This window comes from Girardinichthys multiradiatus, chromosome 19, assembly GCF_021462225.1.
Source record: "Girardinichthys multiradiatus isolate DD_20200921_A chromosome 19, DD_fGirMul_XY1, whole genome shotgun sequence".
NCBI lineage: Eukaryota > Metazoa > Chordata > Actinopteri > Cyprinodontiformes > Goodeidae > Girardinichthys > Girardinichthys multiradiatus.
The window spans coordinates 34,049,002-34,064,719 of record NC_061811.1 but is presented as its reverse complement, the minus strand read 5'-3'; the positions used below and the strand labels follow the sequence as shown (position 1 = coordinate 34,064,719).

The window sequence follows — 15,718 nt, the reverse complement described above, 5'->3', positions numbered from 1 at the left end:
CATGAACTCTAGAGATGCACCATTCGGCTGATTCATCCATACTTTTTTCATTGTTGGCTGTTTTATTAGTTCTATGCATATAGTATACGTATATTAGGCAATGGATTGAAAGTGCTTGCAGGCTTATATGGTGTTGTGGGAGAGTGAGGTACTCTCTGCAGTCTGTCCCAACAGTGTGCCACCCAGAACAGTTCTGTAAGTAATTTGACTGGTTACACCGTGCAGACTCCTTCTCCCTGCCCTCTCCTTCTTTATGGAGGGAAAAAAAACAATCCTGCCTCCGATGCTCAGTGAGGGATTTTGGTTCTCTCAGCTTCAGAACTCCTGCTGCTGCCTGCCAACCTCAGGAGGTCTCCATCGCAGCCCTGCAGCACAACAGCGAGCTGAGCCAAGTTAAGAGAGCATTTCCTCCTCTTATCCTGCTCTGATCCACCTCATCTTCTGTCTTGCTGGGTGGGATCATGTAGAAGATCACCCTGTTCTTGAAACTAAAGATCGCAGGTCAGCTGCTGTGTCATTCCCCTGCCTTGCACTCGAGGAGTTTTTATCTTCACCAGTGAGTTAAAACTCTCCACCTCTCTCCTCCTACCGCGGCTGTTCGTCTCAAACCACTTTTCACCATTTACTAACAGCCCTTCATTATCTTTTTCTCCCTTTTTGTGCTCCTCTCGCCTTCAGTGATCTGCTGCAGTGCGTGGAGCTGGATTTTGTGTGTATAATCGTAGGTGGTGTGTCCTCCGGTGTTGGCAGGCACAGATTGAAGTGTTGGAAAACTGCTCATAAGCAGCGAACTGGGAAAGGGTGAGGGCAAAGTGGAATGTTAAGTTGAAACACACGCTGCATTCAGAGACGGCCATGTGTGGAAGCTAAGTCCGTTCTCCAGGCTTTAGGGAGCAACTGCACAGAACTCTCCTCACACACCTTCTCTGTTTGCTTTCACGTGGTCGGAAGTTGTAAGCAACATCTTGCACAGCTCACATTTTTGCAGATATGTGACCAGACCACCAGCCAGTTTTATAAACCACCAGCATTTATCATGCAGCAGTGTTCTGCCAGTGTGGAACATTTTTTTTCCCCAAAATGAGACATGAATTGAATTCTTTCATGACATCATCTGTGTTGAGCAAATCGGATCACGAAAGCAAAATCAATTGCAGTAAAATTAGTCAGCCAAGAGTTCCGTTTCCCCTGCTTCTTTTTTCTTTTCCAAGGAAGAATGGATCTGATTTTAATGATGTTTGTAATTAAACACAAATCCCAGACTAATTACATTAAAGAGCTGTGATCTTCTGTTCGGTGCCTTAGTGAACAAATCATGATATGGTAGAGATTAGAACAGCCTCTAATTTGATCCCCCGCTGTAGAGGAGCAGTAGCTGCAGCTATCAGCTGGCTGGGCTGCTCACAGATCCGTGTTGAGCCGTGGAGCGTTAATCTGGGCTGCTCGTGGCCGCCTGGTGGTTCATAGCAGTCTGAGAGGAGGAGAGGTGGCAGGAGGTTAGATTTTTATTGCCAGTGTGCAGCAGAGGGAGAGTAAGCTAAATAATAATTTGAAGGAAAAAATAATACTAGTAGAAAAAGATATGAAATGATATCAAATAAGCTGTATGCAAAAATGTCAGAATACAAACATTAGAGAAGGCTGCCAACATTCTCAAATCCAGCTTGACAGATGTGGAACATTTAAAAGAAACAAAACAGGGCAACTTTGCTTAGCCTTCCTGTTATCTGCTGGAAGATGCTCTATCTCTCTCTCTCTTGCACGCAGTGTGAATGACACTTTAGAGAGACCAGTTGAGTTAATGTGTGTTTTTGGAATGTGGGAGAACCTGGAGTTCCACACATGCAGAACATGCAGACTCCATGGATAATGGCCTCTGGTCCAGACTCAGGAGCTCCTTCCTGGAAGGCCACGGTGCTAATGATCTTATATGATCTGATACATTTCATGAATTTTAAGATGGCTGAATATGGGCCAGTGAGGATGAACAACAGCTGCATATCACATGAACAGCTAGACTAATAAGGCTACAATTCTTTTTAGAATATTAATACTAAATAGAAACATTGAATGGGACATGTCCAGAGAAGGAAGATGAATGTGCTTTAAAAATACGTCCAGTTCCTTTTGACTCCTGTCCTTTGTTTCCTTATTTTCCTAACGTATTTTCTACCTCTCTGACATGAATGCTTCGTATTTCCTTCTGTGTGTCCTTCTTTCCCTCCTTCTTTCCTGGTGTCTTCCTTCCTTCTTTGTAGCTTCCCTCCTAACTTCCTTATTTTCACTTGACTCCACCTTCTTTCCTCGTATGTGTCCTTCCTTATATTATTTTATTGTGTCGTGTCTGCCAGAGAAATAGCTGCCAGAAATTAATTGTGAAGTTTTGTCTTTTCTATATTTTTAAAAAGATCATAAAGGGCTGAAAGCTCTGGAAAGTTGAGTCTTGAAAGGTTTTTACATGAAACCAGTGTAGAAACCTTGGACTGAATGAATTGAGCTTCTTTAAGTCACCATTGTAAGTCCTTATTAACGGTCACTGTCACATGACCATACAGAAGGCTACTAATTTGCTGTAGTTTTTAAAAACACAACACAGTCGTGTCACGTTTAAAAATTGAGTTTCCATAAATCCTTTTAGGGCAGAACCTGTTGAGTTGCTCCCCATCGATACCGTCGCAGTCTGTCAAAGCTCCGACATGGATGAAGTAGCTGCTAGAAGCTATAAAAAGAATGTTGAATATTTACCTTCCTTATAGCCTCCAGCAGTCTAACATGTCCTGTCGTGAGCCCCTAAAGAATCTTTCTCTACCGAGCACACAAGAGGAGCACCGTCAACGGGCTCCGTGCTCACCTGTTGAACACAGTCAGCCGCAGCACTAACTGTTCTCAAACATGTTGCCAACATGGCAGCCTGCTTGCACCTTCTAAAATCGAGTTAGGCAGTGATGATGTGACCCAGGGTCGCTTTACACGGCCTTTAAAGGCATTTTCCTTGAAGAGGTGCATAGTTGCCATAGGTGAGAATTCATTAAATCCAATCAGCTGGAGAAGTCTATGACTCTTTTAGGTTGCTGTCATGAAGAATAAGCAATCCCAGGGCCCCAGCCATCAAGGTTTTCTTTAATATTTTAAAGCTTTATCAGTAGAATCTTCTCAGATTACTGATTTATTTATGCAGTCTTGGTATAAATCTTCACTATTTATGCTGCTTGAACATTTTGTCATGTCACTGCTTACTTTAAAGTGTTTTATTGGGATTTTATGTGAGAGATCAGAAATAACAGAGCATAATGAGATTTTGTGGGAAAATGATACATGGTTTTCACATTTTTTACCAAATGAAAAAGTGTTGTGTGCATTTATAGTCAATACTTTATAGAAACACATGATGCTTTATTATAGCCAAATGCTTTGGAGTACGTCTCTATGAGCTTTGCACATCTCAGTCCGATTGGATGGAGAGAGTCTGTAAACACAGATTTCTTGACACAATATCTAAATTTGATTTAGGCTTGGACTTTGACTGGACCATTCTTTGATCTAAACCATTCCACTGTAGCTCTGGGTGTAAGTTTAGGATCCTTGTCCTGCTGGTCACATCAGTCACGTTTTTTGTGGCCTCTTGCATCCCCACAGCATGATGCTGCCACCGCCATGTTTCACAGAGAGGATGGTGTGTTCAAGGTTATGTGCAGTTTATCTGCAGAATATGGCACTTTGTTAAGTAGGTCAGAAAGTTCAAATTTGGCCTCATCAGACTAGAGGACCTTCTCACACGTTTGCTGTGTCCCCTACATGACTTGTGGCAAATTGGACTTTGAATAGTTTATGTTTAACATGCTTATTTCCTGCCACTTTCATAATGGACAGATTTGTAGAGTGCCTGACCTGAAGGATTTTACCTTTCTCCTAATACAATATACATTTCATCTTCTTATGTAAAGTACACACATTTCCAGTTTTCCTCACTAATCTAATCTGCACAAGCGTTCCCATAGTTTCTCATTCCCTATAATTGATTTATTTCTCTCACTTTTAATTCCTCATTGTTTTTACAGATAATTACTTGTTTTATCTGTTTACTTGTTTATCATTTTGATCATTACATTGTGTGTGTCTCTTGTAGTTGAATTGCTGGGAACCCTCTGTTTATAACCTCTGTGAAGCGCTCTGTGCTCTATAAAGTTTGATGGATTCACACTGAGCCAGATTTTGCTGCAGGTTTCTTCCTGTTAAAGAGGAATTCTCCTTTCTGCTGTCGCTCAGTATGAGGAATTGCTTCAAAGTCATAGTGCAATTGCCTGTCCACTGTCGCTACATGTTTATTTTGGAGGAGCTATTGCTGCAACGTCAGCGGCTCGATGCAATTGACTGGGTTTCTTTAGATCTAAAACGTTTTTACCAATTAAAAAGATCTAACTGAACTTGCATTGTTTAATAGCGGGGATCATATTGGAGTGTTTATGATGAACGTTGGGTCAGTTGATGTGTTTGAATTGAATTGACTCGGTAGGTTTGCAGTTGTCCCATACTCTTTCCATTTTCAGATGATGGATAGACCAGCATACGTGTTCAAAGCTTGGGATAGCTCTCAGATAAATAGCTGATGGTGTTCAAAATTGTTCATTCTGTTAAAATTCTGCTTCTGTGATGAAACATTAATCCTGCTTTCTATTAACCCAGTCAGTGTATATCTGAGGTTCTGAGCTCTTTCTGGTGCCCAGTTTGCCATTTTAGTCTTTTTTTTTTTTTTTTGGTCAAAAGAACATGCCTTTTTTTCATAAGCTATCAACTTGAGATGAACTGCAGTGTTAATGCCTTTTTTCTGTTTTAATTTGATGCCTAACCAATTAGCCGACATTTCCCCAGCCTGCTGCGTGAGGTTAACATTTTTTGGACCGTTCTCCATGAGCCTAGCAGACCTCTGAAGTTAGTTTCAGTGATCAACAGTCTGGAGGAAAATTGTCACTCCGAGGATATGAAGCTTATCAGCAACCAACGAAAGCACTTTGGTGATTCATATGGTGCTGATTACACAAGAAAATGAAATTGTGCCCCCTACAGAAAATGCGCATGTACACCCATCAACGCTCTACCTGGATCTTGTTTAAAGTCACCTTGCACGTCTTGTCTATTAGGGGTGTTGTAATATCTGATCATATAAAGACGGAACAAAAATGGGGGAAAAAAAGCCTTTTCCAGTTGTTTCTCCCTATTGTTCTTCTCTTTTTTCCAGATGATTTGTATGTTAATCTCATCTTTCCTGGTGAACAATAAGAAGCATTGGTAGTGTTAGCGTGGTCCAAGGTTTCATTTTGGATCACAAAAAGTTTGTGCGAGTAGAATTGAGTTCTGATGTGGCAGCCGCAGTACACCTGGGTGCCAGAGAGGGGCAGTGTTGCATCGTCCCAGGTTGGAGGTTCACAGTGAGGCGTTTTGAGATGAAGGTGGGAGATTGTAAAAGGAAGAGTGGGGTGGGGAGGTGGAACAAAGTTGCATGCGTTTCCCCTGACAACGTTGATTAAGACAGGATGTCGTTGGAGCAGGGGCACTTGTGGTGATTACATGGAGAATATTTCTGCCCACGTATGCAGAATCAAAGTTTATTCGTTCATTCATGTATTTATTTTCTCAGACAGGTTGTGGGCTGCTGGCTTGTTGTCTTGTTGACATGTTTGCTTATGAGCATCAGATAAACTGATGTGCTGTGCTGCAGAAAAAAAACGGGCTCATAGCAAAACTGCTAAATGTTATTGACACATCGCAACAACATGGAAACATAAACTGCAAATGAGTCCCAACAAACAATCTCCACAACTGGATTATGAGAACATGATCTGCCTGCATTTGTAGTTTGTCATACAGTGCTGTGAAAAAATTTGTCCTCTTACCGATTCTTCCTTTTTTGCTTTGCGTGACACTTAAATGTTTCAGATTATGAAACAAATTGTAATATCAGACTAAAATAACCTGAATAAATAAATTTTTGGAGTTTTCAAATTATTACTTGATTTATTAGGAGAAATAAACTATTTAAACCAACCTAGCCATAAATAAACCGAATGACTGGTGGTGCATCCCTTGGGGGCAATGACAGTAACAACTGACATTCAGTCTTTTAAATTGCTGTAGAGGAATTTTTGGTCCTCTCTTAATCAAATATAAGTCAGGACATTGCCTGGGCCTCTCCTAAACACAGATGTAGTTGTTGATATCTGATAGTTGGACCTCCTTCTTCAGGACTTTCTCCTAAAGAGCAGAATTTATGTATGATATTCTTTTTCTGAAGCATTGTTATTGATTCCACACCTTTTTAAAAAGTTCCACTTTTATCTCATCAATTCACAGAATATTTTCCCAAGCATCTTGGGGATCATTAGGACTGTTTTGTTTTTCTGACAAATGTGGGATGTGCCCGTGTGTCCTTTTCAGTCAGCACTAGTGTTGTCCTTTGCCAAGTATGACAAAAAAGGAAAAACAGGAGAAATCTGTACGAGTAAATACTTTTTCACAGCACTGTATATAGAAGGCCGCCCACAATCCTGCCGGGTGCGTGTTTGAGTGCATAATGCTGATCTCCTGTTGTGAAATCTCTGTTGTTCTAGCAGATTTCTAACTGTTTTTATCTCCCTCCTTTTTTTTTAACAGATTGCTTTTTCCCAGCACAGCAACTTTATGGACCTGGTGCAGTTCTTTGTCACGTTCTTCAGGTAAGCACAGCACCACATGACGTTTGGAGACTTGTGAGTCCCTGAAAGCACATATTCCCTCACTGACTGTAGGTGACAGGTCAGTTTTTCTGCACTCTGGCCAGCTTTAAAACGCTAGGCGGAAAATGTCAGTGCCATTTTAGTTGGCCACTTTGAGATGAGATCTGTTCAAAAAGCAAAATCTTTACTGACAATTTTAATCCACCGCAGCGAGCAGACATCCTTCTTCCCTTCCATCTACAACCACTTGTTGAGCTCATTAATCCTCTCCACTCTGTTTGGTAGCCACACCTGATTATTTAAATGATATTTTGGCATGCTAGACATGAAGCTTCTGAGATACATAATGTGCAGTTAGGTGTTTATAAGGTCGAGCTGTGTTTAGCATCTGGGTGCTGCGTGATCCACGTTGATGAATCTGTGCTTCGAGATTGCTGAGAGAAACTACTGCAAGTCACCACTCTCTAGCTGCTGCTAGGCTGTCGGCGCCCACAAACAAACTCAGGACAGGACGTTGTCTCTTACATCATGCACACACAAACCTTTAGATACAGCTGCTGTTCGTCTGTATTATCTACATAGAAAATGAATATTGATTGGCTACTATATTCTGAGTTATGTCTTGGCAGGCTGATTTTAATAAAACATTTTTCAGGATTACATTGCTTTCCAGAAGGATTCACACACCTATATATTTTCACCTTTAGTTACATTCAGCCATAAACCTCAGTCTATTTCAGTAGAATATATTGTGATAGTGAAACGTTCACAACTTTTCTGTGTCTAGAAAACTAAACATCCTTTTTACACATCTGAGCCTTTTTTTTGCAACCCCTTTTACTTTGATACCCCCAAATAAAGTCCAGTGTCTTCTGAAGACAATTCATTTGTGAAATATACTTCAGTTCTGTGTTTTAATACGTGGAGGAAAACTAAAATCACACCATCCTTATGGTGACACACAGCGGTGGCAGCTTCATGCTGCTGGGATGCTTTTCGTTCAGTAGGAACATGGTAATGGACTCAATTTTTATGTAACGCTTTTCTAGTCATACCAGCACTTAGCAGACCAGCAGACTGAAAGCACTACATTAAAGTCACATTCACCCCATAACTCACACAGTCAAACATAGATACGCAGATCATTAGGCAACTTGGCATTAAGTGCCTTGCTCAGGGGCATATAGATTAATGATCGGGGAAGCTAGAATTAAACCCACACTGTCCCACAGTCGCCCCACATCATGCAACATGGAAGCTGGTGAGAGCTGATTAGAAGGACTGGGCAGATTTTAACCTTCTAGCTGGAACGTGACCCTGAACATGCAACTAGAGCCACATTATTAGGGTTTTGATCAGTGTTTGCTCAGACGAAGTCCTGGGGCCAGAGGCTTCAGATTTTTATCTTTTTAAAGATTTTGAAAACTGTTTTGTCATTTTCCTTCCAATTCACAATTATGTGCTGCAATAGAATACACTGAATGTCGTGCTGGTAAAGTGACAAATCGCACTACTTTTAGCCACATTTAGATGCTGAAGAAGCCACCATTCTCTATTGCTAGAAACAAGGTTCCCCAGCAGGTTGAATGCAGAGGGTTTAACACCTTTTTAACTGAAAACAAGTGCCTGCTGCAGCAGGAAACTGTTCTGATGACCGTGGAAAGATTGAAATGAAAGCAGTAAGGTTGTACACCTCTGTGGGACTGACTTCGAGGTAGCAGTCTTGCTTCACCGCTGCAGATGACAGCTTCAGAACTGCATACTGCTGCTTTTTAGCAACACAAAAATGGTTGTTAGAGCAGATTTGTTACACATTTTTATGTAGTTTGCTAAATGTAAACATTGTATGAGTTCGGAGTGCTTTGTAATAATGCATGTGCTTGTTTTGTAGGAGGTCTGAATTCTACATCTGCAGGAATTGCTGTAATGTGTTATTGATTTAAAAATGAACTGGACCATAAGCACACAAGCGTGTCCACACTGTGGTTGACTATGTGTGTGATCTCTCTTGAGTATCCCATGAGTGTGTTTGTTTGTGTGCCTGCAGCCCAGATGGGAATTACAGAATTATTTTTTTCCACGTTTTTCCAGACTCAGTACATTGATTTTTGTGACCAGTTATTTTCAAATACAGTGTACACAATGTGAGCGAAAGCCTGGTTCATTGTTAAATTAATATTTCTTTCTCTTGAGGTTTAATGTACAAAAGTAGAAGCACCGTTAAAAGGGCTATTCATCTGTCTCTCCTATATTTACAATCTGTCATATTGCAAACACAAAGTAGTCCATAATTGTGAAGTAAGAGGAAAGGGAACATGATTTTTAGCTCGTTGGAGATGTACATCTTCATTCAACCCCTTTATACTGGTAGCTCTAAATTAAAAGTAGTAAAGAAAACGTGTAGGAGGTGATTTTTTTGGGCAGATGGGATAAAAATAATTTTTGTCCGGCATGCAGGTCGCTATGTACAGGTCCTTCTCAAAATATTAGCATATTGTGATAAAGTTCATTATTTTCCATAATGTCATGATGAAAATTTAACATTCATATATTTTAGATTCATTGCACACTAACTGAAATATTTCAGGTCTTTTATTGTCTTAATACGGATGATTGTGGCATACAGCTCATGAAAACCCAAAATTCCTATCTCCCAAAATTAGCATATTTCATCCGACCAATAAAAGAAAAGTGTTTTTAATACAAAAAACGTCAACCTTCAAATAATCATGTACAGTTATGCACTCAATACTTGGTAGGGAATCCTTTGGCAGAAATGACTGCTTCAATGCGGCGTGGCATGGAGGCAATCAGCCTATGGCACTGCTGAGGTCTTATGGAGGCCCAGGATGCTTCGATAGCAGCCTTTAGCTCATCCAGAGTGTTGGATCTTGAGTCTCTCAACGTTCTCTTCACAATATCCCACAGATTCTCTATGGGGTTCAGGTCAGGAGAGTTGGCAGGCCAATTGAGCACAGTGATACCATGGTCAGTAAACCATTTACCAGTGGTTTTGGCACTGTGAGCAGGTGCCAGGTCGTGCTGAAAAATGAAATCTTCATCTCTATAAAGCTTTTCAGCAGATGGAAGCATGAAGTGCTCCAAACTCTCCTGATAGCTAGCTGCATTGACCCTGCCCTTGATAAAACACAGTGGACCAACACCAGCAGCTGACACGGCACCCCAGACCATCACTGACTGTGGGTACTTGACACTGGACCTCTGGCATTTTGGCATTTCCTTCTCCCCAGTCTTCCTCCAGACTCTGGCACCTTGATTTCCGAATGACATGCAGAATTTGCTTTCATCCGAAAAAAGTACTTTGGACCATTGAGCAACAGTCCAGTGCTGCTTCTCTGTAGCCCAGGTCAGGCGCTTCTGCCGCTGTTTCTGGTTCAAAAGTGGCTTGACCTGGGGAATGCGGCACCTGTAGCCCATTTCCTGCACACGCCTGTGCACGGTGGCTCTGGATGTTTCTACTCCAGACTCAGTCCACTGCTTCCGCAGGTCCTCCAAGGTCTGGAATCGGCCCTTCTCCACAATCTTCCTCAGGGTCCGGTCACCTCTTCTCGTTGTGCAGCGTTTTCTGCCACACTTTTTCCTTCCTACAGACTTCCCACTGAGGTGTCTTGATACAGCACTCTGGGAACAGCCTATTCGTTCAGAAATTTCTTTCTGTGTCTTACCCTCTTGCTTGAGGGTGTCAATAGTGGCCTTCTGGACAGCAGTCAGGTCGGCAGTCTTACCCATGATTGGGGTTTTGAGTGATGAACCAGGCTGGGAGTTTTAAAGGCCTCAGGAATCTTTTGCAGGTATTTAGAGTTAACTCGTTGATTCAGATGATTAGGTTCATAGCTCGTTTAGAGACCCTTTTAATGATATGCTAATTTTGTGAGATAGGAATTTTTGGTTTTCATGAGCTGTATGCCAAAATCATCCGTATTAAGACAATAAAAGACCTGAAATATTTCAGTTAGTGTGCAATGAATCTAAAATATATGAATGTTAAATTTTCATCATGACATTATGGAAAATAATGAACTTTATCACAATATGCTAATTTTTTGAGAAGGACTTATATTTTGAGAAGGACCTGTACAGCGTAAAAAATAAAACTGCACATCACCTTCATCACCATCACCACCCCTACTGTGAAACATGGGGATGGCAGCATCATGCTGTGGGAATGTTTTTTTCCCAGCAGAGACCAGGAAAGCTGATCAGAGCTTATGAGAAGATGAATGAAGCTAATTTAAGAACAACTAATTGTTAAAGGGTCCACCAGATGTAAGACTGGAGCCAAGGTTCACCTTCCAGCAGGGCAAGAACCCTAAATGTACAAGCAAAATTATAATGGAAGGCATAAATCAAATCCATGTATTGGAATTGCTCTGTCAAAGTCCAGACCTCAATCCAGGTTAGAAAATCCCTGCTTATCTCCCTGCTATTATGTCTGTAGAATTAAGTCATGTTTTTCTTTTCGCTGCCACTTTATCCAACATTGATTATGGTGGCATTATTTAAATGAGCACTCCTGTCAGCTCTTTACAGATGTTGGATGCTGTTTGAGTGTCATGTTTGTGGTTTGTTGATGACCCAAATGGCAACAGAACATTGGCAGGCTTGTGATAGAGTGTAGGACTAGGATTTAAGAATGGGAAAATTTAGAATACATAAGGAGAACACACAGGGACCCGGCTGCAACAGTAGGATCCAGTAGTGAGAGAAAGAAACAAAGGAGCTTAAATACTTATGTCCTGGAACCAGGTGAGTATAATCAACAGAATGAGTGGCAGCTGAGTGGGGAGCAAGTCTAAGGAAGTGAGGAGACTTAGACTAATGCCATCACAGAAACATGGATTAACTAGAAGAACAATGAACACCACAGTGGATTTCGTCTCTTCTTTTTGAGGATGACGTGGTCCTGCTGGCCCCATCTAGCCCAGACCTACAGCATGCGCTGTGGCGGTTCGCAGCCAAGTGTGAAGCGGCTGGGATGAGGATCAGCTCCTCCAAGTCCGAGGCCATGGTACTCGACCGGAAAAGGGTGGCTTTTCCTCTTCAGGTTGGAGGGGAGTTCCTGCCTCAAGTGGAGGAGTTTAAGTATCTCGGGGTCTTGTTCACGAGTGAGGGAAGAATGGAGCGGGAGATCGACAGACGGATCGGTGCGGCTGCCACAGTAATGGGGGCGCTGTGCCGGTCCATTGTGGTGAAGAGAGAGCTGAGCCGAAAAGCAAAGCTCTCAATTTACTGGTCGGTCTACGTTCCTACCCTCACCTATAGCCATGAACTTTGGGTCATGACCGAAAGAACGAGATCACGGATACAAGCGGCTGAAATGAGCTTCCTCCGTAGGGTGGCCAGGCACTCCCTTAGAGATAGGGTGAGGAGCTCGGTCATCCGGGAGGGGCTCGGAGTAGAGCCGCTGCTCCTCCACATCGAGAGGAGCCAGTTGAGGTGGCTCGGGCATCTATACCGGATGCCTCCTGGACGCCTTCCTTGGGAGGTGTTCCAGGCACGTCCCACCGGGAGGAGGTCCAGGGGACGGCCCAGGACACGCTGGAGGGACTATGTCTCTCGGCTGGCCTGGGAACGCCTTGGGCTCCCCCTGGAGGAACTGGAGGAGGTGTCTGGAGAGAGGGACGTCTGGTCGTCTCTGCTGAGTCTGCTGCCCCCGCGACCCGGTCCTGGATAAGCGGAAGACGACGAACGAACGAACAATGTACACCAAGGCTAAATTTTCCCAGCAGGCAAATGCGACCCACATCCAACTTTTTCATGGCAGTCTGAACGGTCCAGTTCCGATTTATTTTTTTCACCTCCAAAAAAATCAGAATGATGATATGAATCCTGTTGCAAAGTACTTTATCTTAAATTAGATTTCCTCAAAGAAAAACGTGTGGAAATTCAGATCTTTAAACTATCCATGCCACAGTGTTTGAGGTGACTTACAGCTGTGTATTGTAGGTTCTACCCCTCCTGTTAGTTGCTCATGGTGCTAGTATATTTACACACCTGCCAGCATTGAAGCGTTTTGTCAGCAGTTCTTGCCAGCAGGTTGTTCCGGCTGAGTGTTCGAAGCAGACTCGACAACAGTCTATGAAGTAAAAACAGTAGTCTTCTGTCTCAACCATATTTACTTCTCAATGCTTTCTCCTCTTTCACTACTTTTTCTCTCTCTTATTGCCTTCCTGTTCTTCCATCTCTTGCTTCTCCTCACTTTTGTGTCGTCTTGCCTATCTCCTTTCATCTGTGGCTCTCCTTTTTCATTCTTTCCCTCCTCCCCTTCTTTCTCTCCACACTTTCTTCCTCTGCCCCCATTTTCTCTGCTCCCAACCTGCCACTCCCTCTGACTTGCTCTTAATCCCGCAGCACGCTCTATTTTTTTGATGTGTGCGCTGGCTGCCACTGATTCAGCACTGATGAGTAGAGACCTAAAGTTAGCAAGCCTCATCCCGATTTGCCTCTGCTTCTCTGGGCACTGTTGTTTGTGTTGCGGGGGTGGTTAGGGATGCTAATTAACGTGAAAATTGTTTGCTCATATTTGCTCCGACGTTCTCTGTTTCCTAATCTCACTTTCTCACCGTGAGCTCCGGTTCTCTGTGTGCAGCGCTCCCCCGTGGGGACCGATGAAGGTGGTGCCATCCTGTTATCTGCAGCACCAGCACAAACTACCCATCCCCCATCATCCCCACCCCACCAGCATTCTCCAGCCGCAAAACAGATGCGCTAAACATCCCCTTGAACAGCGCACAGATGCATTCACATATTCACACCCAGCTGTCCAGCAGCTTCTTGCCTCAGGTCTGCAGGGTTGAAATACTTTGCTGTGAACTAAGTCAGTCAGGAACCCAAAGCCCAAACAAATATTTCACAAACTAAATCGTGTTTCTTGTTTTTAAAAAGATATTTTCATTTAAGTCGCTAAAAAAAAGGGAGAAAGAAGCCCTGGAGAATTGTGAAACGTCTTTTAAAAAAATGTTAGGAATGCAGTAAAAATGTTTTCCTAAGCTTTTTCTCTCTCTTCCCACCAGCTCAGTCTGAAATTAAAAATATGATTGCTAACGCAAGCAAGCTTTGAAGTAACAGTGACCTGAATGACAAATTTCTTGGCAGCACAAGTCCAAACTGCTTGATGGAGGAAGCCACAAAAGCAAAAATGCAATATTTTAACAAAGCGTCCCCACAGTGGAAATGTTTGACCTGTTTTTGAAGTTAGTTATTCGACCTTTATTTTTTGCTACTTCAAAGAAGAAGTTTAGTTTTCTAAATAGTTTTTCTTTACAGATGCAGCAGTAGTTTAGTAAAGGTGAATCTGTCCTAATTAAAGAGGCTGCTAGAGGGGGACTTGAACAGTTCTAGTCATTGTTTGACACCTTCCCTTTGTTTCCATCACAAAAGCATTATAAGCCCAGCTGACTTTAATTACTACATTTGGAATCAATTACATTTTAGCTGAATGGGGATAAATGAGTTGATTTGAACCAATCTGGATTCTGTCTACCATCAAATAAATTTGACCCATTTGTGTTTTACAATACTGGAGATGACATTTGTGGTATTGAGGCTATATAATTAGAGTTGAATTCAAATGCACCGACTCTATTACCGTTAAACTGGTTCTGTCTCGGTATCAATTCTTTGATGGGCCGGAAGAAAGAAGCACTTTCATCAGGGGCTTGAGGCAAGCAAGCTTTAAACAACCACCAATTAAAATCTTGTTTAGGACTACTAAATAAGTTTTGCTTTTAATCAGTTTAATTTAAAACAATAAAAACCACTGAGTTTAATATTAATAAAAAGTGGGGTTAGCGCTGGAATAACGAAAGCACAGTGTGGTATTAATATCGACCTAACTGTATGTTAATGCAACACATGGAGCTGTGCACAGAGTCGCTGCTTTCTTAAACACGTTCAGGTCTTTTAATTTCACCAGCTGGAGTTTATAAACACTTTTCTTGTAATAGCTTATATAAGTCTTATTACCAGGGCACTTTTAAGTGCCGATCAGTATCAGTATTTTACAAGCTGTTTACAAACACTGGCTGTTGTTTCAAACAGCCTTCGCGAATGAAGCTGGTGATATTACACCCAATACTGCTAACCATTAACTGTTTCCAGTTTATATTTTGATTAGCAAATATCTTAATGAAAATAGATGAAAGATATGAAATGCTGTTTGGGATTAAAAAAAGGCCTCACAAACACTGCCTGCTGTTTCAAACAGCTGTTATAAATTAGGCCTGGATATTAGAACAACTGTTTGCAGGGATTACAAGACAAACACATGATTTTTGAAGTTAATCTCTTGAGGGTTTGAATCAGATGGAGGATCAAACATTTTCTAGAAGAGACGTTTAAAGTTGGCGTTAAGATGTGTGTTCAAAACTGGTTCTTAACTCAGTTTTTTAGAAGCAGCTAAGAACTTGGGCTAGCATTGGAATTATGTAATCCACCAAATTACATACAAGCACCTCAGACCCTGCTTAGAAAAGGGGTTCTAGTTTTGCTAATGAAGAATTTTTTTTAAAATGGGAAACATGGAAACAATGCAACTGGTATATGATCTTGTAAAACACCACAGTCAAACTTGTGTATCACACGTATTCTGTCCTGAGATATGCATATACATTTCTGTCTGATTGAGGCATCAAAATAACAGAACTGTGTCTGAGCTATTGTTCCAGAACAATCACCACACGTTGGCCTGGTGTGTTTACTCACTGAAATTGGATTTAACCTTGTAAATAGTCAGTACTGCGCTGCAGCCTGATGGCCCAGAAAGCCCTGCCTCTCCTGAGAGTGTAGCGCCACATCTGTGCTACTTGACGACTAATATTAAAATAACTTGTGCTTTCCGATGGGCACTCCTACCCCTCATTTATTTTTGGTGCATGACAGCTCCTCAAGTACATGTGAGGCCCTTCAGCTGACACCGCTGTGCTCGGGTTTAGCATTCGTTGTCATTGTTATGCATCACTGTTACAGCCTGTCAGTTTGATCTTTTC

The 15,718-nt window shown here is 42.0% G+C and overlaps 1 protein-coding gene and 1 long non-coding RNA gene across 7 annotated transcripts in view; one reads left to right on the top strand and one right to left on the bottom strand.

The window, feature by feature from the left end:
- Positions 1-15,718, top strand: part of atrn (attractin) — a 184,306-nt gene that overhangs the window by 79,564 nt on the left and 89,024 nt on the right. For 5 of the 6 annotated variants that reach the window (XM_047346206.1, XM_047346205.1, XM_047346208.1 and 2 more), the window contains exon 25: positions 6,649-6,710. In XM_047346206.1, coding sequence (XP_047202162.1) covers positions 6,649-6,710 — 62 coding nt within the window. Of the gene's footprint in view, positions 1-6,648; positions 6,711-13,320; positions 14,829-15,718 lie in introns of those variants that run through there. The other variant, XM_047346209.1, reaches the window with a different exon arrangement.
- Positions 1-15,718, bottom strand: part of LOC124856022 — a 43,421-nt gene that overhangs the window by 7,303 nt on the left and 20,400 nt on the right. The gene's annotated exons all lie outside the window — the stretch shown is intronic.